General features: G+C 41.0%; 1 protein-coding gene across 1 annotated transcript in view; it reads right to left on the bottom strand.

The window, feature by feature from the left end:
* DYM (dymeclin) overlaps positions 1–24,318 on the bottom strand; it is a 215,601-nt gene that overhangs the window by 65,729 nt on the left and 125,554 nt on the right. The window contains exon 14 of the mRNA XM_009326968.1: positions 917–1,019. Coding sequence (XP_009325243.1) covers positions 917–1,019 — 103 coding nt within the window. The remainder of the gene's footprint in view (positions 1–916; positions 1,020–24,318) is intronic.

The raw sequence follows: 24,318 nt of genomic DNA, 5'->3' as shown, positions 1-24,318 counted from the left end.
CCTATATCCCCGCATGTCTCTCAATAACGAAATGCCTCTAGTCTGGACAGTACGTGTCAGCAATAATAACTAAAAGATGCAGGTTAAGAAACCTGGTTAGTTCAATTAAATTTAAGTCATTAAACTATTATATCAAATTATCTTTTTAGGTACTTTTATACTTAATGTTAGAGTAATGTGATAGTAAAGTCTCCGACAGGCATGTCCTGGAACGCGTATTAACACTGAAAATAAAACAGTTGTTACATTTTCATCCTCAAAAATCCAGAGCAACTGATAAATCAACTTTTTTTTGTACAGTATTGCAGTGAGAGTTCAAATGAGTACAAACCAAAGACGCTTCAGTAGCACAAAGATATTATTCAAGTCTTTGGAAGATGTCTCCTTCTTGTACCGAAACTAGAGATTTTCCAGCAAGCCGTGTAATTAAATTACAAAATTGTTGCCTATTTGTGGGTACTGGCTCAGTAAACTGAAGAGGACTGTATGGATCCGTGCGTTCAGAACGTACCAGTCTGCCCCAGGACTGCAGTCCTCCCCCGAAGGCTCACTGGGAATTCTTTCAGTCATTTGTAGGCATTTTAACATACTGTGGATGCCAAAGCCCTGTTCTTAAAAATAATGTTTTTAAGTGTATGATTTAAATATCCTGAAATACAAATGGCTTGAGAATTGCAAGTTGACAGGGTACAGTAAGTCTCTTAGCTATGAATAGCCGCGGTTTTGTTTTGCCATTTGTAAGTGTAATTATTTTTTTTTTAAAAGACGTTTCAGACATGACATCATTCACACAGGTTCCTGTATTTTGGTGTTGGTGGTGGCTTAGCTGTCACACATTTTGATAAATCTTTGCAGATTTAGGGATGTACCACTTCTATTTTGAAGCACCTACTAAAACATTCAGTTCGATACTCACATAATCAGGAAGCGGAGAGTCATTTGAACCGAGGGAACCTCTTAAGGACTGCGTGGCTTGCTCCAGCACTTTGTTGTGTTTTTTAGACAACAAAGAAAATAAACTGAAGGGGGGGAAAAAAAAAGGAAAAAGATATTAAAATAACTTCACAATAATGTCCTGAAATAGTTAAGACTATCCAGTCAGAAGAGATGTTTTATTATATACACAAACTTGAATAAAGAGATTTTTAGAATGCAATGCTCAATAGTTACAGAATTTATTTATTAATTAATTTAACATCTGGCTAAGCAACAGCAGAATTTGAATTAGAAACAGTCTATACAATAAACGGTGTGAAGAACATCGTATGTTCATAAAAGTCAAACCGTAACAGAAGGAATGATATACATGCAATTTTAGTTCATAACCAGTATGTGTTCACCAAAAGGCAATTTTTAAGTGCAGCACCTGATGCAATATATTGCAATACATCCTTAAGCATCTTGTATATTATTCATTCCAATAACCTATTTGCTTAGTACAGGAAAAATCCAAGTATATGACAGAAGCTTTGGGTATTTGGAGGCCGAGTTTTTGCATTTTACTGGTATATGTTCTTTTCAAATTTAGTGTAGCTTAAGTCAAGGAATAAAGCATTGCCTTAGCTTTATAAATGATCTGTGAAATCAGAGGTCCATATACATACAGAGAAATAAACATTTTTTACATGCATTTTGGAAAAAAGCATGGCAATGACACTCAGAGGATGGTCTAGTCTGATATATATATATATATATATAAAAAAAAGGAGAATGTAACTTGGGTGCAAAGGTGGAAGGAGGGATGAGAAGTAAGCAGAAGCAGCGGACAACGGCCACCAGCTAGCGCGCAGCAGCTTCAAGGAGTCAGATACTTCTGTAAAGCCGCTGGATGCTTCCAACACGGCTTTCAATTCACAGATAACCCGCTTTCCCTCCTCCCCATATTGGTACAGGTCCTACGTTTTAAGGATTTCTGTATTTAAACACATTCTTCTGGCTTCTGTTTGGAGCAATAGAGGACTCCTACCAGGCTTTCCTAGGATGACTGTGTTGGTCCTTAGAGGGTAAAAAGGCTGCCTTGACAAATAAGCACGAACAAAATTCACTAATGCCTGAGCATGTTGCTCTTGGAGTTGGTGACACTTGGGACAAGGAGCAGTGGCAGACTTCTTGTTCACCAGATCATTTAGAAAATATTAATTTTTTAATTACTAAACTGGTTTTAAGTGCTAAAATATTACCTCAGTGTTATATTCTAGATAGTCTCTATTTCTTGGAACTGGAGGACAGCTTCAGTGCTCGGAGGCATGTGCTTGGAAAGCTTTTGTGCCTCAAGAAATGATGCATTTGAAGAAGTCCTCTTAATTTTTTTACTTAAAATACATCATTGATATTGTATCCTTGACAGACGGTAGGAGCAGATTCCTCAGAGTATCAGTGCTTATCCCCTTGTGGCTAGTCAAGAGCCTCAGGAAAAGGCTTTTCCAACACTTACCACCACCACAAGGAATTAGTTACGCTTCTCAAGCCCAAATCTTACCTCTCGAGAGCCAACTCAATAAATTCCACCATTTCCCAAACACCTCTTCAGTCAGATATTTCTTAGAACAGATTAACAGCTTCCTTTTAAGGACAACCTTCGCCGCAGTTAAGGCGTGTAATTAACCTGCGTGAGAGCCCCTGGGTGGGTTGTACCATCCTCAAGGTTCAGCCAGAGTCTGCCAGCACGAGGAACGGGCTCGAGACGGCACGGCCAAAAGCAGGGTCGGCACCGCGGCTGCCCGACTCCTGGTCCCACCATGACACTATTGCTGAGGTGGTGATAATCGCAACTGGACTGATATGGCAAGAACGTCGGATGAGATTACAAGACCTCCGTGGTGGTTATGAGGGTTGAGAACATTTGCTGTTTTCAGGAAAACACAATATATCCGACGTCATGAAAACTGGAATCTTATTTTCTCCTTTGTGCTATCCAACAGAGCCTCAACAAGACGTGTCACTCCTGGGACCAAATACCGACCTCTCACTATTTCACAGCTATTAGTCAAAACCACTAGAACATGCCCTGTTTAAAAGGGAAGAAGCAACACGGAAATAAGATATATTAGTAGGCTTTCCACCTTCTTCCCCTCCCATAATCTGCTATTGTATTCACAGACTGAAACTTTTGGTCAAATCAAAATTTGGATTTGCAAACTGGCCCTTGGTCTGAAACAGCAGCACTACTTTTCGAATCATTAGTATTTTTGAAGGCATAGATTGCAGAGATACTGTCATCAGCACCATCTAGTGCTGCGGAGACAGAATAATCGCTTAAAACCAACCTGGTGATGCTTATGGGGGGTGTGTGTGCAGCAAGAACAGGTTAAACCTGGTGTCTGTCTGCTTCAGAAGATACAGGTAATTTCACAAAGAGGAAGAATTTGGAATAAAAAGGATTTCCAACTAGTAGGTTCCTTTCCAAAATACATAAAGCATTTTGGCCATAAAGGAAATTTAAATATAAACAAAGAAGTGGGATCAGGATTTCGAAAAGTGCATTTATTCAATACATGTGAAGAGGAAAATGCACATACATTGGTATTCTGCCTGGAATTGGAATAGCAAAGAGCAAATTTATTTTCTGTGACAGAAATGTAGAGAACTGGGAAAAAGAAGGAGAAAGGAAAAGGACGGAAGACTATTTCTTTATATCCTACTTTTGCTTCCTTAAATATTTTCCTTTTTTTTTTTTAATTAAGTGTAACGTAACTAAACTAGAGGGCTTGTTTATGGCATAAGCAAGCCCTTGGTGGCTGATTTCTATTTCCAAAGCAGCAGCGAGGGGGTAAGCTCTATTATACGTTGTCTTTGGCACCGGGGCTTCCCCTTGCAAAGTTTTGCTTTCCTGCCACAGCTCATCACCTTCTCACCCGTGCTGAGACACTTCTTTGTGGGACCGCTGCCCAGAACACCAATATTCAGGTTAAAAAAACCTCAACACAATTCTCCTCTTCATAAATCGGTTATCCTTCTCAAAGAACCATCCCTTACAGGAGCATGAGGGCAGAGACACGTAGGCAGGAATTTTTCATACTAAGAATAAAAACAGAGAGAACTGCACCCAGAGGAAACTCAAAGAGCTCCACGGAAACACTACAACGAAACAGGAAAAATTAAAGCCAGATACTGCGATTAACTACCGAATTCGGAGCTTCAAAGGAAGTAGCGTTGCCTCCTGAAATGGTGTAAAACTTTACCACCAAGTAATTCACTTATTATGCCCCTATCGCTACCTCTGAAAACCACCTTGATAAATATCACCTTCATTTTTCAAGTATCAGAACAGATTTAGTTACAATCCTCAAAAGCCATTTGCATGAAATTTAGCTCATAAAAATCTTTTATCATCGACAAACGTTGCCTTCTAAAGGAGATGCTTGATTTTGCGGCAGTCACATCTTCGGCGTCTGGAAGGTTTGGGGTTTTATTTTGATTTTTGAGGCATGAATAATGCAATTAAAAAAAGGCAACCATGTTTTACAAGGTTGTTCCCCTCCCCACAACAAGGTACCAGTTCACGCAGAGGTGGAAATTAAGACCGTCTCCCAAATTTCCCTCACGTGTCCTAGTCACACTCCTGTTTTTGCCCCACCAAAAATCAAGTTAAGATCAAACTGAAATATATACTACGCGGTCACGGAGGGCAGCCTGCACAGGTTGACAAGAATACAGAGTTTTCGACCAGAGTACTTTTCCCTCTTTCTTCCGTTCTTCTCCATCGACTGTCAGACAGACTATGGAGCTCGACAGCCCTTTGATCTCACCCATTATGGACATTTTATAATAATAACAACAAATTAGGTTCGGAACTGTGTGTTAGCGTGTCGTGAGCCGCGGCAGGAAAGCAAATGGAAGTGTGTTAGCACCTCAACCCAGCTCTCACTCACAGAAGTACTTACGGACCAATGTTTAGCAAGCAAAATAATAGGTTGGAGTAACAGCAAGACGAAATAACAGCTGGCATCCATTACAGATCACCAAATCACACCAGGGATGAGCTCAACCAACGAGGAAGACTCAAGGCTGAACAACTACCTCAAGGTCTTGTGTTTCTGATTTTTAGGAATTAAGAAAGCATTGGTTTCTTGACTCCCTCTATACAGATGAAGTTTTTAATTTAACACAAGGCTGAACCCTCGATCAATAAAAAAAATTATTACAGACTAAACAGTAATGGTTGCTTAAATACAAATGATTTTATTATGTGTTATTTGCACACACAATAAAATTCAAACCAGTAATATATGAACTTAACGTCTTCAAAAAGCCAATTTGACAAAGCCTGTGGATCCCCCCCCCCAAAAAAAAGCCAATAAGAGGAACTCATTTACCAACTTTCTTCTTGGTCCACCAAAAATCACAAGCCAAAAATCACACACAAAAAAAAGAGCTTCTGCAAGTTCTGCAGAAAGTCTAATTTACAGCAGATTGAAAAAGCTTATAAAGTAAATTTCTCACACACAAAAAATGAATGTATAAAGTGAAACTTTTATAACTAAAAAGTCAGGAAAAAAGATAAGGGAATTAAAATTAGCAATTGAAAGTAAATCCAAAGCTAGAATTTGCCAAAACCTGGAGCTTTCTGAAAGCTTCATACGACGCGAAGGAAAGGTACTAATGTACCTTATTTTAAGAAAATAAACAGGATGACCCAAGATAATGACATGCCAGTTAACCCTGAGCACAATAATGGAACAGCGATCGTGAGCCTCATTCAAAGGAGGATGTCACCAGCATAGAAAAACAGACCTTGTCAAGCACACTCAGCGTTTTTTTTTTTTCAATGAGACTAGAAATAAGATAAAGCATGAGAGTACCCCTGTTGAAACAGGCTTCTACACGTCATTTATATGACTTTGTTCCACGTGGGGTTTTTTTATTATTAAACGCAAATGATAAAAAGCAACATGACATGCATTACCTGAACTGAAAATCAGACATCTGAACAGTTTGAAAAATCTTTAACTTTGAATCTTGAAATACGTTTTCTCAGTATGGCCAAACAGGAGTATATTCTTGGCCCTTTGAAATGCCAACAGCTATTTAACATTTGCTACAGCTACCCAAATACCTTCAATGATATAAAGATGAAATATAAGATGGTGCAGATCATTGATATACATCAATGATAAAGAAATATTATGGTTAAACTTTGCAAACGGCACGTTCATTACAGGAGTGTCGAATAAAGAGGAAAAGACGTTTCTATTAATTTTTTCTTTAAGAAGTCAGACACAAAATAAATTTCTGATTTAACGCAGCCAAACTCTAATTTAGCAGCAAAGAATCCAAGCTGCTCCCCAAGCGTGAAGGATCTCACCCTGGGAGCGGCAACTAAAGACCACCAGACCAACAAACAGCTGCCCATAATGCAATAAAGCTGCTGAAAGAGTAACTGTCTTTGGTATTAACAAAAATACCCAGCAAAGTTTTGCTCTACGGCACCCTGCCACTGGCATCCTGTGCGCAGATTTCACAACGATGGTTTCAAAACGCAAAGGTTCAGAGAAGAATCAGGATATTAATTATTAAACCAGAAAACACACCTCTCCATGAAACGTTCAAGAATTATTTAATGGATTTGAGAAAAGAAGAAAGGGAGATTTGACCACAATGCAAAAATACGCACATGAAGAAAAGTTTGTTAACAGAGGATCCTTCAAGCTATCGGAAGAAAAAAAAAAACCAAATTTTAGTGAAACAGAAACTAAAGTGCTGGTTGCACGGGCACAGCTCTCTCTTACAGGGGTGGCTGAAAGCAGGCATGAGGCGCAATAAATTCTTATTTACACCGTCAGGGCTCCCACGAGGGGAAGCCCGGTGCATCTCTGCTACTACACATTGGGAGCAGGAGGAGGTTGCACTTTGAACACAAACTCAAAGCCAGCTCATCAGCGTTGCACCACCGTCCTCGTGCTCTGGCAGTCCCCCTCCACCTGGTCCTTGGAGCTCTGCAAGTCACCAACGGCAGACAGAAAAGCTGGACTGGGACTCCTCCTAAACTGCATCCAGGTTTTATGCCAAAAGACAACGGGGAATTACAGAGAGCCTGCGCTCAGGCTGAGCCCGGACACGGGAACGAGAGACAGACAGACGTGGTCCTGGGGACAACCCTCGGCCTCAGGCTGCTCCTGGAGTCACCCCGCGTCGGGGAGGACAGGCATGCCTACGCACAGCACAGCGCGGCTCTAACGGGGAGGGTAGCTAACGGGTTGGGACAGCAGTGGAAGTCTTTAAACCAAGACTGGATGTTTTCCTGAAAGCTGCACTCTAGTTCAACCACACAAATTTCAGCCCAGAACAAGGAATTAGTTGCATCTTTGGTCTGTGTTATGTTGGAGGTCAGACTATACGATCGAAGTGGTCTCTTCTGGTCCTGTATGCGTTTAGGTAGTGGTCTACACGTACTGCGTCAAAAGAGATGGAAGGAACACTACTGTGTAACTTCCATACATTTTAATTTCTTTTTTTTCCACGTTACATAATCTGATGAAAGATGCAGACAACCAATCCTCTTGAGACAACTCAATTCACTGTATTTGTGGGTTTTGTAGCATTAAAAAAAATCTGGCAAGGGTAAAAACTGGCAAAGGCGTCTCCAGAATTAAATTCTTTCATTAGTATGCTGGCGTATCAGCACCATTACAGGCAAGAAGAGTAACACATCTGTCACTTGTGCCATCTTTTGTAATTAACAGGGCAATGGTTCAATAAAATATGCAATTTCATAAACCCTGAGGAAAATCTGAAGCGGTTTAGGTGTGTACTCAGACAGACGGGAAGTGACACTTGCTTGGCATACAGACAGGAAGATTTATGTCAGAGATTACCCCACTGATGGCTCAGGGTCACAACATGCCAGACGTCCCATGGCTCAGAAACGTCAGACCTCTACATAAACCAAAACTAGGGAAGGTTTGAAAGACACACTGTGACAAAGGTGTGCTTCAGATGCAACATTTTAGATGTTCTGGAAAGAAATAATCTGGACCAAAAGGAAAAAAAAAAAAAAGAGAAAAAAGCTACAGCTTTGGGCGGGGAAGACACGAACAAGCTTTGAAGCTGAAAACCCAAGAATCAGAGAGTGGGAGACAAACGAAGCACATTAGCAGAGGAAGGTCAGACGGAGCTGTATGACAGAAAAAAAGGAATAAGGATTGAGCTTCTCCCAATCCAAATCACTGGTGAGCTTCTCAAGGAGAAAAATTTTCAATTATCTGAATGTTTAAAAATATTCTATATGCACCGAGTACAGAATTACCTGAGGGCTAAAGCGGTACTCAACATAATTTATTTGAAGCTTGGAAATTCAGACGTTCTGAATCTTTTCTCCTCACTCTCCCAGTTCCGAAGTATACTGCAAATAAACTCTATCCCAGCTGAAACCAGGACACTGAACAGCACACAAACACAAAATACTATCTGGTGAGGGGAAAAAAACAGTTCCACAGATCAAAAAAATTTGATGATGAATGTTCTCTAACAATTCAGCAATACTCCGTGCTGTTCCTTCTCTCTGCTCTCATATACGTGCCAAATGTACTATTGTTCTCAATTTTAAAGAATTAAATATAAGCCCTAAACACCGAAACCATGTTATGTAAATACTCCTTAAACAATAGGATTTTACAATGCCTGTGTGAACACCACAAACATATTAGAAAAAAACCTCCTTTATACAGCAAGCGCTAAAAATACCTTCATTTTGAAACCTGACATCTAGAAGTTAAAACCATACCTTAATTCCTGTATATGTAAGAAGCACTTCTTGGTTTTGACCTATTTTTTAATGGATTACAGCAAAAGAGAGAGTGCTATGGCACGAGAACTCTACTCATGTACTGGATAAGATGCCTGCACAGACATTTCCAAAGCAGAGGACCTGAATCGCCCATCTGCTTGAATAAGGGTTCGCGTATGGTCACACGAGAGGTCACAACAGAACAACGGCACCGTGCCGTTTCATACAAAATGCAATCATTGCTAGTCCTGTATGGGGGGGAATGGTCGCAAGCAAGTGCAGTAGGGGCAGTTGACCAAGCCCTTCTGTGGGCGATGGAGAAGTAATCTGTAAGCACTTAAGGAAACAGGCCCTGGGAGATATCCACGTAGCATGAGTAAGTGCAGAAAAATCACTAAGTCCCCAAATGCCCATGTCTACTGAAGGGCCCTTGAGGGATTTTGCATGTGAATTATCCGAGCTGTAATGGCACATAAACAGAAATAACGAGAGAGGATAGCCATGGAGAACTCCAAGGGCTCTCCGGGGCAGTTGACTCCACGGAGGGACGCAGCTCTTGCTTACTTGGGCACAACTCTAATGCCTGGGAGACATTTGGGATCCCAGGAAAGAGAAGGTAACCAATTAAGATATCAAATTGCTAAGGAGAAAATAAGAACGTACTTTATACCCTTCTTCGTAATCTTGTAAAGAGAAGCGTGACGTTAACTTCTGCTGAATGAAGCTTTCCTATATTTACTATTAGGTCCACTTGGCTGGCGGAGATGATGTGAAACCAAGAGACTTAGGGTGTGCAGTCTCCACAAAGGTCATGTATGCAAATAAAATGGTTTGCATGGGCATCACTGACGGACTTATTCACCGAAGAGTGTTTAAAGGATCAGGGAATGAAAAGGGCTTCTCCCAGGTAGCAGAAGGTCCATGTGAGGCTGGTATCGCCACGTTCTGACTTTGCTGGTTGGTGATCAGACTTTTTTTGACTTTTCTTGTCTAGCGCCTTCTCAGAAATGTAAGTTTGTGTCCCCTTGGAAACAGGCTGTGTGCTGCAGCTGCCTGCTATTTCAGGGCAAATCCCAAAGCATCACAAATTATTTTAATGCAACCAGGGTAAACAAATTATTTCTATCCCATCTTCTTGTTAAGCAGCAAGCATTAAAGACTGTTCTTTTAATTCTACAGTCCTAAACTTGATCATAATAAATGAAGTACTTCAACATAACCTCAGTTCACGACAAAAGCTTCTCATTAATTTTAAAGAGCATTCTTTTATCTGCCACTGCTTACATATCAACAGAGATCTATAATTCATGTGCTATAAAGACATTCCAAATTCTGTCTCCTAAAGAAATTTCCTTAGTAATAAAAGTAGAAAACCACACCGTCACCAGTGGCAAAAGTATATAAGCAAATTCAGGAGCAACGTAGAACAATTAATGGAGGCTTTGCATTAACAAACAGGATTTCCTGTTAAGATGGAATTGAAAAGACAAAGACTAGAAAAAACATGGAAGCAAGGAATTTGATGTGGTGAGACAAAAGTAAATATTTACAAAAGTAAGCCGGGAGTTTAATTTGCAGAGAGCGGGAAATGTATTTTTCAACTGAAGGCATAAATTGTTAGGCAGCTCGTGGCCACCTTCCAACGAATGCTGGGAAATTGATGCTCCTATCGCTAGAGAAATAAAAGGAACAGAAAGCAGTAAAATCCTTCCACTGTATCTTCTTGGTACAGATAACCTCATTCCCCTTTTGTCTGGCACGCCAAGTAACATCCTCGTAATTCCACTTAAAGGATAGAGTCAGGCAAGGATGAGGAGCACTACATTGCAACAACATCTTCCTAACTCCACGTCGTATTAAAGTATAAACTCAATAACCAGACTGCGATCTACTACAGATGTGCCCCCCCTAATGTGCCCCCCCCCCCCCCCCCCGTTGCAAATCTGCTGTATTTTTCTCTAACCGAGAGAGTGGCAAGTGGCAAACTAAATTCAGGAAGGCTTAAAGCTATGCGTGGAAATGTATGCAGTCCAGGATAAACAGAATACATGTTCATAGAATCATAGAATCATTAAGGTTGGAAAAGACCTCCAAGATCATCGAGTCCAACCGTCAACCCAACACCCCCATGCCCACTAAACCATGTCCCTAAGCACCGCATCTACACGTCTTTTAAATACCTCCAGGGATGGTGACTCAACCACTTCCCCGGGCAGCCTCTTCCAATGTTTAACCACTCTTTCAGTAAAGACATTTTTCCTCACGTTCAATCTAAACCTCCCCTGGTGCAACTTGAGGCCATTTCCTCTCGTCCTTTCGCCAGTTACTTGGGAGAAGAGACCGACCCCCACCTCGCTACAGCCTCCTGTCAGGTAGTTGTAGAGAGTGATAAGGTCTCCCCTCAGCCTCCTCTTCTCCAGGCTAAACAACCCCAGCTCCCTCAGCCGCTCCTCATAAGACTTGTTCTCCAGACCCTTCACCAGCCTCGTTGCCCTTCTCTGGACACGCTCCAGCACCTCAACATCCTTCTTGTAGTGAGGGGCCCAGATGTTGGCAAAGCTCAGACTAATTATAAGGTTTATTCTGAGCTAAATATCCCTGAATCTGCATTAGGTGTCTCAAGGCATGAGTGTAATTCCTTTCAACGTTCCCTGTGTTTGTCCCGTTAATATTTTATAAGAATATTGAATGGGCAATAGGGTCCACAATATTTCCATGTCATCCACTTGCTCTTAATTCAATAGGGTGTTTCATAGCTGCTGAGAGAAGACATTTGTCTTGCATTAGGACAAAACTCTGTGGGTGAGAATCGGAGGAAATTGCTGGAGAAAGCAGCCTGAGCAAAACTCCCACCCAAAAACCCAAAGACAGACTCTGAACAATGAAACAACAACAAGAAAATTAAAAAGACATCACTGCCGTGAAACCTAAGGTCCAAATCCTTATCCTTTGAGCAGTTTTTATTTGGTATGGTTTTGCTCAAACACGCTGGGTGTCCGTGTACATATGTATCCTTACGTATTTGGGTCATTGCTACACTTCTAAAGAGAATTGCCGTGCATCTCTGTACTCACTCTGACAGGAAAGAATCTGGATCCACGTTAGGAGTTAACAGACTCATTCCATACGCAGAAGATCACAGGGTATATGCGTTGCTAACAGCCCTCTCTGGGCTAAGACTTAAGCCAAACATGAGTCTTGAACAGCGATTCCGTCACCGAGAGTCCTCACCTCATTGCACGTCACCCGCACCCCGTCCTTCCAGCAACCCCGCTCGGCGCGGGTTTGGCTTTTCAGTGCCCTGACATGGTTAAAATGAATCGTTCATTGCATTCTCCTTTGAAACTTCGAAATAATATCATGACTTTGACCTAACTTCATAAACCTGAGTTTCAATACTGAAGCAGTAGAACAAGAAACAAGCTGCTAGGAGGACACATTATCGTGCTGTAGACAGGTAATATTAGTTTTGTCTTAGCTCTTTGTTTCCTTTCCCCACGTCTTTCTTCAAAGCCCCGTCCTAGAGGTCTCTCCGCCATTCTTGTTCCAGAGGAACGAGTTTCATTGTTTTCCTGACGCACCGACCTTCTCTTTGGTCAGGCGTCCTTCCTGATCATGTCCTCCTCCCTCCACGGTGATCCTAGCAGTGTCCCACTAACGGTCACGGAAAGCCTCCACGTGCCTCTCCCTAACCACTAGTTTAAATTTAATTACCCTATTGACACAAAACCTCTGAAATTTTAACAAACTGGAAACACCTTTTGGAGGAAATAAAGAAAATCAGTTGGACCTATCAAAACTCTACAGTAAAGCTATTGCTAAGGACCTTACAGAAATTACCAAAAATTCAAACCAGACATGGGTCTCACCGCTAAGACGTGCTCCCAAACATAATCTGGGATGCAAGGACTGCCTCTTGCATAACAATGAGGTCATTTCTAGACTTCTAAAACCCCGTAAGGAAAGAAAATTTGAAAGATAATGCATTTGTATCTGTAGATAACTTTCATAACGGGTAGTAATTAATTTTTTTCAAATCCAAATCCATAAATACTTTGTATTTTCTTTGTTGAGTATTTGTGAACCACTGAGGAACTGTTATGAGTACCAAGGGATCTAAAAAAAAATCAGTAATTAAGGAAATGAATATTTTTTGTCTTCCGGACAGAGTTTAGATGGCATGTGTTCAGTGTGCCCTGAGGCCACACAGGGAATAAAGATGATGTAAAAAAACCGAAGCAGTGAATAATACTATATTCAGAACACAAAACAATGCATGATTACTTAATTAAAGATTGTGTTTTTGCCTTTGAAACAAAGATGCTGAATTAAAACTTCACAGACAACCTTAATCTATTATTTCCTAAACTTTGAGTGAAATTTCTGTGTTGATCAAGGCAATTTTTTTTTTTTAAGCAGTAAGTGTGTGAAACATAATATATTGACTTGAAGGTATTACAACCTTCTTCAGCAGAGTACCTCCACCCACGTCGTTTAGTGATTTTGGCTCTAAAAAAAAATCTAGTTTTAACTGTATTTCCAGGCGTGAAAAAATTTATAGTTTGAGCTGCACTACTAAAAAGCTAACGTCAGAGCAGCAGTGTGTTCATTCCCCTACAATTTCACCAGACAGTCATTCAGAAGGATGTTCCTTCTTGGTGCACAAACTGCAGTTCCCAAAGCACGGGTATTCAAACCAGCAAATACAGAATTTCTAGGCAATTTTCAAATTTTACTTCTGCTTTCCTTTCTGAATAAATCATGTTGGACATGAAATACATTGAAAGGAACAGAGAAGAGAGCTTTCTATTAGAAGCGTACGGTACTTTATCATGAACTCAAAATTCACGCTACAATATTTGTTATAACATAAATGTACGCACATACGTACAGATACGCACAACTTCCTCCAAGAGAGGTACTTGTTGGAAATATTACTTCTGTCTGCAAATAGCACTGACATGCAGGTATACATGCTTCGAAAGAGACTGAAATGCTTCAAGATTGTCAGAAGCACACGAAGGCACTACTACTTAAAAAAAGGAAAAAGGCAAGAAAAATGGAGGATAATGTCAAATAACGGAATATATTAAATACTTTTCAATACCAAGATTAAGTTTAATCTCTATTACTAAACATTTCCTGTGAAAGCGTAATAACAATGTACTTGAAAAATAAATATCACAAGTAAAAATTGTCTACATCCTTCACTGTAATGTCAACATCAATCCCCTTTGTAGAATGTCTGTGGATTTATGTACCTAGATATAAACCTGCAAAATGCAGCCAGTCACAAAGAAACCTCTGCCCAAAGGAAAATTCATGTCAAAATAGATACGAAATAAAAAATAGGTCTTTTCATCCTGAAAAATATCCGTGTCATTGAAAGAAAACATTTATCAAGAACACTTTTTTTTTTTTTTAAAAGGGATGTTAATATCCAGTCAGAATCCAACAGCAGCGGATGCTGAACGAAACAAGGGATAATGAAGCATTTCTAAGACTTCAATTCACTATGGAGAAAGCTACAGTTAACGATCCACATGGAGGTTAATTTGGCTTTAAGAAGCCCCAGCCTGCCCTTGCCCAGTTCAGCACAAGTGCTGCGCAACATCCTGGGAAGCCAGCCCACGGCATTTTCCTAATTCCTGTTATTCAACTTTTTTTCTTTTCCTTCCTTTCCTTCTTAGTAGCTAGAGCCCCTCAACAGCACCCATGCCCATTCCTACGTATGCGTTAGAAATAGCGACAGGGCTTTTCACCTGCTTCATTTTCCATGCACCTTTATTATGAACAGTAAAGCTGCCCTTCCTAAAATTGCATCCTAAATTTGGAGAGTTCAGGGATTTTCTCCCCCTTGTTCGACGGCTGTGGAAACAAAAAGCCGTAAAAGGGAAAAACAACCTGTGCAAATATAGGGCAAGGACCCATACCAGTTACAAACGCAATTCCCGAGTATGGCATATACGTATCAAGAACATAGCGTGGTCTTCAGCATCTACAGAACATTTTTAGAAATGTATTACAGACGGTGTAAACTACTTGTCAGTGCAGGAAGATGGCAGTTACAGAATGGATCATCTGGAAGCCTTCAAGGAAGGAAAAATGTTTGGAGGACTAAAATTTGCCCAGCTTTTGTCTCCATCACCAGTACCGCTCTCCCAAACAACAAACGCGTGCGATCAAAATCACCGCGGCTCACGGCAGGAAAAGGCTTGTCAGCATCCTGAAGGAGCTCAGTCTTTGACCGTCCCTTCATCTTTTATAAAAATACTTCCCGTATTTAGCACGTCTTACCCATGTTTCGTAATCCAACCTTGACAGAGCTAGAATGTAATCATTGTGTTTCTTCACTGTAGTCTGTCTGTCAGGGTTTTTTAAATTTTGTTCTTCGGTTAAAAAAGGCGTTACAGATGTTGCCATTAAGATTTAGAAACATCACATGGGCTTGAAGAGCCCTTGTGCAAGAGAAAGCAGATTTTATTTTAGGTAACACTTCAAAGTTGCAGTTCGTTACTTTTTCAGTAGGGAAAAGGTCATTATTTCCCACATCCACTGTCATCCTAAATTACCTTGCTCACTTCTGAACTTGTCATTCTAAAGAGAGGTTGTTTTATTGCCTTCAGACAAACAGGCACAAGCATCAGGATTGGTGGGAAAACCGATACAGATTTGATTTCATGATTCATTTCAGCATACTTGCAGTTGTGCAATATTTTTCCATCTTCAAAACCGACATGATATATTTTTAAGCCCCAGTCCCTCAAGTTGCACAGTAATTAAATGTACATTGTCTTCAATTTATTTGGAAATTAACCTCATTCCCACAGAGAAAAGAGGTTGTGCTTTCGCGCTTTACCTCCCACTCAGTTTTATACATCTTATTCACCCGTGTAATTCTCTCTGCCTCTATCAACTCAAAAATCCTCCTGAATTCCTAAAAAAATGCCCTCCCCAAAACATACTTTTTAAAAGACAAAATTCTGTGATGTTCCAGGTCATTCTCTGTTTTTCCCAAAGCAAACAAAACAGTTCCAAGAACAGAATTAGCATGATGATAAAGCAAACACCAACAGTTTTCTATTCTACACTGTACAAAAAGCAAGTACAACCCTCACGGGACGGGCTGTTAATTCCCCTCTACCTTGGCAAACAAATGACAGAGCTGGAGCATGGGACTAAATACAAACTATACTTCAGTGGGATGTTCAGAAGAGACAAAACATGGCTTTCTAGGTACATACAAATATCTTTCTGACTTTAAATTTATCCAGGTGACAACAAAAGGCCTGCAAAAATGAGTTTTCATAACCCTGCTGGTGTAATCTGGATTAATCTGAGGCCAAAATTATGCTGGAAAAGCAATTTGGAAATGTGATCAACTATACGGACAGTATAAAGGCTCTCAAAAGTACAATCAAGATAATCATAGTATTTTCAAATTAAGCCAAGTTGTGACAAACTGATGAAGTAGAGTCTCGATAAGTGGACAGGGAGGAGGACAGAAAACTGGCCGAACGGACGGGCTCAGGGAGCTACGGTCAGCAGCACGAAGCCCAGCCGGAGGCCAGTCACGAGAGGTGTACCCCATGTGTTGATTCTGGGGCCAACGCTCTTTAACACCTTCATTAATGACCCGGCTGATGGGGCAGAGTGCACCCTCGGCAAGCTTGCAGGTGATACAGGACTGGGAGGACAGGCTGATGCACCGGACGGCTGTCCTGCTGTTCAGGGGTACCTGGGCAGGCTGGAGAAACAGGTCAACAGAAACCTCCTGAAGCTCAACAAAGGGAAATACCAGATCCTGCACGTCGAGGGCCGAGCAGCTAGAAAGCAGCTTTGCAGAAAAGGACCTAAGGGTCCTGGTGGACACCAAGTTGAACCTACGCCAGCAATGCACCCTCACGGCAAAGAAAGCCAACGGCACCACGGGCTGCATCAGGCAGAGCGTTGCCAGCCCATCAAGGGAGCTGACCCTTCCTCTCTGCTCAGCACTGGGGAAGCCTTCTCTGGAGCGCTGGGCTCCCCGGTAGTAGAGACATGCACATACTGGAGCGAGTCCAGCAAAGAGCCACAAAGATGATTAAGTGATTGGAGCGTCTGACGTGCAAAGGGAGGCTGAGGGACCTAGGACTGATTAGCCTGGGGAAGAAAAGGCTCGAGGGGATCTCAGTGCGTACAAATATCTGATGGGAAGGGGTGAAGATGATGAAGCCAGACTCAGTGGTGCCCAGAGAAAGGACAAGAGGAAATGGGCACAAACTGAAATACAGGAAATTGCATTTAAACATAAGGAAAAAAAACAAGTTACCCAGCGAGTTTGTGGAGTCACCATCCTTGGAGATACTAAAAAAAATCAACTGGACACAGCCTTGGGCAACTGGCTCTAGGTGACCCTGCCTTGGGCAGGGGCTTGGACGTGACAATCTCCAAAGGTGCCTCCCAGCCTTGTCACCATGGAGCCATTTGGTGACTCCCTGAAATCACCATGAGCGTGGCTAAACATTTAGCACAGTTGCAACAAACAACAAAATGCAAGGAACACTGCCCGCTGGAAATGAACGCCAAGTCAATGTAGAAACCAGCAAAGCCACAGTTGCACTACAAAGCACTTTGGGAAATACAGGAAATATATTTTAGGGTAAAATCCTGCAGTAGCAAGAGGATGGCTTGGTGATTAATTAGAAGAATGCAGCATCAGAAAGATCTGATTTTATTTATTTGTTTTTAGGGTTTTTTTTAAATAATCACCAATTTTTAATTTCTGCTGGGTGAACACCACATTGAAAGCCATTCCAAGGACTTGCATCTTCTTGCAATGTGGAGGAAAGTAAAATATCTATGTTGAATTCTCTTAAAACTGTTCTGCAAAACTAGAGCAATCACAGCAGAGTTCACAGTAAACCTCTAATTTAAGAAAGTCCAGCTCTTCGTAGGACCATACACTACCAAACACGTACCAAGAGATTTAGTGGTGTCTAATGGTCAGTAGGGTAGAGGTTCACCTTCAGGCTCACCTCTCAGAGGAAGACCACTAAGCTGGACTGCACTTCAATCCATGCAAGGGATGAATGCAAGGGTTGAATTTTCCACCGACTGGTAGACAAAACCCCCTGTCACTCTACTCCTGACACTAAAATTGGCCTGATGGGTCACATCTCTTAGAGCTACCTTATTTTATCCTACCTACAAAATTGGATCCTCCTCTTTCATAAAATGTTCTGATAACTAATAAGGAACATAGATGAGCTGTGATACTGCACATTATGCACCTAGAAGTATTCAAAGTAACCAAGTACGTGAGGCAGGAACATTAAATGGAAACTTTAAAATCTTCTTTCATTAGTGTACACGTATTGAACTAGTTTTCAGCTAGGCTGACGCCCCAGAAAACTCTTCCAGCATTTAGAAGAAAAGCCAAACACTAATCACTGTCCTGGAGGTTACACTGGGGCTGCAGGATTAGTCATCTTTGGAAAGCAGTTGTGGTTGTTATTTTCCTCTCCCACTGCTTTTTCGGATCTGCGGCTGGTGCAGTGGGAGCATTCTCATCAATGTTTTCTCACAAATTCAGCTTACAAACACGAAAGAACAAAAACACTTAAGAATAGCTCACAGCTCTCAACCCCTACATCCTGCTGTAGAGTGGGGATCCAAAACCTCCTTACACAACTTAAATCAATCCTTTGGAGGATTAGAATAAAACCCTGACTAATTTCCCCCTCCCCCCCCTTTTTTTTTTTTCCACCTCTGCATTTCTTGGTCAAATAGGCTGTGGTGAGGAATGGCGATACCAAAATGTGAGAAGAAATGACAGTTCTTGTAGTTGGGTGTTCTCATTAGAAGCTGAAAATGAAAAGAACAGAAGAAATAGTCCTCGCAGCGTTACGAATTCTGCAAATCCGGAATGTTTTGGGTCATTTAGATCAGTCTGAATGGATCTGGATGCCAGTTTCAAGTCTTTAGCAGCTACACCTCCGTTAAGCCAGTCGGCGACGTCCCCTGTTCCCTCCATCCAGCTCCTTTCCTCCCCATCCTGCCCCGGCCACCCGGGGGCTGTGCAGCCTCTGTGTCCCCCCCGAGGAGCCAGGCCAGGTCTGCGGGACTCAGCAGCTCAGGGGCTCTGCCTTCGCTGCAACGTGCTTACAGCAGCTCGCTGGTGGCACTGGCCTCTCTGCTGGAGAATCGCTAATTTACATTGAATGGCTGGACAGCTGAGAGACCACCCAGAACTACTCCAAAAGGAGAACCATGAGGACGACGCTTCTAATCACTCATATTGTTAATCAAATATTAAATAAAGAAGGGTGTTTTTTTTAAAAAAAAAACAACCAAAACCAACAATTTTTCCACTCATGCTACTTGGAGCGTCAATTAATTAGGAAAATGAAAACCCTCAGGTATTTTCACTAAGCAGTTCTACCCTGTGGCTCCTGTGCAGAACATCTCTGCAGCACATATCACAACATCTGCTTTGAGACAGTCTGGGCTTACCGAAAAAAAATCTGGATTTTACTATACACGGTTTACCCCTTGGACTCATCACTTTTAAACTAACATGCCATTAAGTATCCTGAAGTCAGCCAGTACATGTAGAACAACTAGGTGTGCTTGCACAATCAGCCCAAAATCAGCCCACACGTCTCACGCACGATATCCCACTAACCAAATTACATTTCAAGTGAAAGCCACCTACGATGTTAAGAGTATGTTGTGGGGTTTTCTTTCTTTTCTTCTTTTTTTTAATTTTTTTTTTAACTGCACTATTGATTCTTGGGTTTATTGCTTAAAAATTACTGCTGAACTAAAATTTTATATATTTTATGGAGTGGGATACTTTGCATCCAACCTGAGAAGCCAATGTCTTGTCTCCTACATTAACAACATAAATCTCTGGTCGCTTCTGTTCTTCAGAGTCCTTTGCCAAAACTTCATTCATCACCGCTGTTCATGTGCGTGATTTGAATCCCTTAATCACCTACATCTCCGTCTCCCAGAGACATCTGCAAAGTTATTTGCTCCACCATTCTTCCGCGGTACTTGTGAATCATTTGTTACTCAGGTTTGCGAAGTTCTTTGATATATTTTATTGCTTAAGGCACTACACCCAGTTCCAGGTGGATACCCAGATCTCTCTCTAGACATCCACGTGTACAGATTAAATGTTTCGTTCTCAATTCATTGCAAGATGTAGACACTCCTCACTATTTAAAAGGAAAAAAAAAAGTATACATTTTAATGCTTCAGCCATTCTGGTTGGAACATCTTAATCACAATTATCAATTGTGGTAACTCTAGCTGCAGTCAGTACTTTCCACTAGTTCCATCTGAATGTAATGAGTCCTGGAATCACAGCTACAGCCTGTTGATTTGCAACGAGAGCTCATGATGAAGATGATTCCTGCATAAGCCAAAACGCAGCTTTGGTGAGAATCCGTGCTTTAATTTGACAAATTGGAAGATGTTTTGAATCAGCAACAGCTGTTTGTTATTTTCTAAGTGAATAATTTTCTATATTTAGGCAATAATTACACATTCTATTAAGTTGCCTTCACAGGCAAAGTTCACGCAATGCTGTCTGGGAAACCAAAACAGGTAACTGTGCATCACCTAGGTGGACAGAACAAAGAATACCCACGCTGCACTCCCTGCTGCCAGTGACAATGACTTATCGAAGCTGCTGGAGAGGTGATGTTCTGCACCCTAGGAAAGTCAGCAGATACCACAGAGGAGCTGAACCTCAGCAAGGCTTTTAGGCCTAAGCAGAAGGTTGGCTTACATGAGCATAAATCCTTTCTGCTTTCAGCTATAAACTATTAAAATATATTCAGTCTGACAATCATTTTATTAGCATTCTCCTGAACTCTTCAGGCAAGCTATAGAATATTCCTCTTTTTAGTCTCCAAACAATAGCTTATTTACATACTTATAAAAGAATAAGACACCCTCCCCAATCCTGATTAATTGCCAGACATTACGTATGAATGCAAAACCCCCGGACTCTGAACATACTGCTACAATGGCAATGTGTGAAAGTAATTTTGTTCCAATTTCATCTCATGGGAACGTGGGCTCATAAGCATTCAATTAAAAATAATTCCGTCTGATCGAGATGTGTTTTAGTTTCACATGCTAATGTGGTAGAATGCGTCTAGATCATGTCTGTGATAAATTTTTACCAGGGTGGGAGGAATATTATATAGAAAAAACATAGCTCTTGCAATTTTTCCTTTGCCATTTAATTTTTTTTGTGCATGAGAAAGTAGTGTTTTGGCAACCTGTGCTGTTTTGTACTATCTGGGTCAGCTCACCTGGGGGTAGTACCTGGGAAGATTACATTTGTAACGGGAAAAATCTAAATCAAAATGCAGCCTTTTCAAGAAATCCCTAAGACAAACAAAACAACAGAATCCTGCGTGGCAATCTGCCTGTATCTCCGATTTTTAATGCCAAAAGAAGCCACTTTGATCAGCGTGTCTGACACAAGCCATAGGAATTCCCTCAGCTACTTCCTCCTTCAAGTCCAATAGCTGTGGCTGGACTTGGACGTATCTTTTAGGAGAACATCCAATCTCATTTAAAAATTCCTTTCTTGGGAAATCCAGAGCCCTTGTTAAACTATTCCAGTGAATCATCCACCGTGTAAAAAACTTGAGACGAACCAGTCTCAATTGGTTTTGCCTCAATTTCCAGCTACTGGAGTGCATTATACTTTTGCATACTAAAGGGCTCCTCATTAAAGAATTTATTCACCCTTAACGTCCCAAATCATTTCAGAATAAACTCATAAATCTGCCCTAGAGTACTACTAAGTCCTTTCCAAGCCAATGCTACCTGGACCTGCGAGCGTGACCTACGAGCATGAAATCCCACCGGCTCTGTGAAAATACACCTCGCTTGCATCAGGCTTAGGTGGTTACTTGGTGGTATCAGCAATCTTTCCCCTTCATTGATCACTGCTTCCCTAAAAAACTATTCTCGATACATTATTTTAAATAGGGACGGAGTTAACGAACCAAGGCACAAGGGTTTCCACTAGACGTGCACCCACTTGATGAGCATCCAGTTAAACTGGACGTTGAGACCTACAAGCTAGGCAATTTTTCACCCACCGAATACCCGCAGCATTGATTTTATATCTCGCTGGTTTCTTGATCGATACACTGTGCAGTACAAAGACAAATAATTTGTAATAGAATTATTTATAAACAATTCCCCCGTGCCAAGTCACTCAATGTTGAGTGTAAAGTGATCCTTCCATAATAAAAAACCCCAACCCTTCAATAAAATTATTAGCAGCTGACTAAAAGTCACAATCGAAAAGCAATAAAACATTAAATTATAATCATTCAACAGACCTCTGACCATTTTTTTCTTAATTCTATTTTTCCCCCCCTAAAGGAAAATAATTAAATGAGCTGGATTTCAGGGAAACGTTGTTCCACACCATCACAGCGGCCGAAGAAAAAGCCTCATCTCCTGACCTGTGATCCCAGATCGGGAACCGAGTCCACACAAAACATCTTGAGTGGAAGCTCAGAGAACAGAGTTTCCATAAAAACTTACAGGTTGCTCTACAGAAATCCCAGCACACTGGTATCATCAAACCAGCCTGCATCCTCAAAGAAATATTAACGTAGCTTCATTATATCTTGTTTCCTTTGCCCATTTTTACTTGTTCTTGTTTTTACTTACTTCTTAAGTGAGTTAATTAAATTTTGTCAGCTGTTCCATGGTCTACCTAGGACTGAAATTTAAAATGCACATACCATAACCACTGAAATCAATGATTATTGCAGCAACCCACAGCATTGGGTTTGCGTTGAAAACGAAAAGTAAACCAATGAGTATTAAACCCATTAGGAAAAAGACCATCTTTGAGTCTTTAGGTTAAACACTGGTAATTGCAGCAGTTGGAATTTGTCAGTGCACAGGTGATCATGTTAAGAGGAAAAAATTTGTCAATTGTCGCAAAAACGGGCAATCTCCAACTTCTACATTAGAAGCCGGATGAATAATGCCCTATGTCTCAACAACAAGAAAAATTTCCCAACCAACCCCTAATTATACTCTACGATAACGCAATGATATTGTAATCCCTGAATGGGTACCAATTCTGCTCTCATCAGCCTTCTGGCTTGGCAGGATGCTGAGCGGAGCACGCGGGATAGTGCTTGTGGTAGCAGAAAGGAAAAAGGAAAGGAAAAGGGAAAGCACCCACAGACTGTTCGGTCGGACGCCAGTTTTAGAGGCAAGGTGCAGATCCTTACTAAAATGTCCTGCAGAGAAAAAGTTTTTATCAGTATTGTCAAAAAAGACTATTGAGTTAGTTTATTTTAGACAAGTCCTTAAATCTACCAAGATTTTTAGACCTTTTCACTGGAGAATATTTGGGGGGGGGGGAAATTAAATTTTTAAACTAAGTTATCTCCCATTCCAAAAACAGTTTGCTTTAGTGATAAATGAAGTGAAGCTATTTCTCGCCTGTGACGGGTCCAGACTCTGCCATTTTCATTATTCTACTTCTAAACCCACGACATAAGTGGGTTTAGTCATAAAATGTGGAAAAAGCAAGCTGTTGTTCAAAACTTATAAAGACTTAAAAAGCCTTTTCGATAAGGTCCAATTACTACGTCACAAATTATTTTCCTTTTCACAGAGTTTTATCGAGTTATTTACCAACAAAGGTTTTCAACAGGTCCTGTGCCCGGGGCCCCTTATGAGGTTAAGACTCGTGCGCAATTTTCCTGCAGAAGTTAAGATTTTTGTCACCTTTGGAAATCGTCTCACTCTCAAGCAATTTCGTCTGCCCACACCAATTCACAACAGGTTTTTTTTCACACACCACTTTGGATGGAAGCCTACCTGCACTGACCTCACTCCGTTTGGGAGACTTGTTCGCAGAGACAGCTGTGTTTACTGAAGGTGTGATACCAAATAGAGACCTTCCCATTTAAATGATCCTTAAAGTCAAAATAATATTGCTCATCTTGTTGATTGCTGTGTTTATATGTTGTCCCACCTACCAGATGTTTACAATAGAACTGTTATTATTTCTCAATAATGCTTTGATCCTCTTTACGCAGGGAACACGTCGGTATCAGCTCTCACGGGTTAAGCTCCCAGTGAAGTAAGGATCAATATTTGGTACTTCATATTTAAATTATCACACACAGGAGGTATCAGAAGTGATATAAATTATTTTCAAAAGTTATAAAGTGCTTTAACAGCAAACAGCAGGAAAACAGAAAAGGACCAGTTTTAAGGAGGCTGAAGGGGCTCTTGGTAGGAACGCCCAGATCTTCTGTCATCCAGCTACTACTCACGCAAGGCTGATGTACTGACTATTTTACTTGCACTAACTTAGGGTGAGATTTTTGTATTAACTGCTTAAAAACTTGAATGTAAACAAATGCTCAAGATGATCTACAGAATCAGAGAAAAAGAATTCACACCTGTCAAAACCCATTTGAAAGAATACTAACTGATGTCATTCTCCGCATTGCATTAATCCATGCAAAAATCATTTGAGGTTCAATAATAAACGTATCTGCTTCATGTTTCTCCCCACCTTCCCTTCTCAGACTAAAGCC

This window comes from Pygoscelis adeliae, unplaced genomic scaffold (assembly GCF_000699105.1).
Source record: "Pygoscelis adeliae isolate BGI_AS28 unplaced genomic scaffold, ASM69910v1 Scaffold567, whole genome shotgun sequence".
NCBI classification, from domain to species: Eukaryota; Metazoa; Chordata; class Aves; order Sphenisciformes; family Spheniscidae; genus Pygoscelis; species Pygoscelis adeliae.
This window is presented reverse-complemented; position numbering and strand designations above follow the sequence as displayed.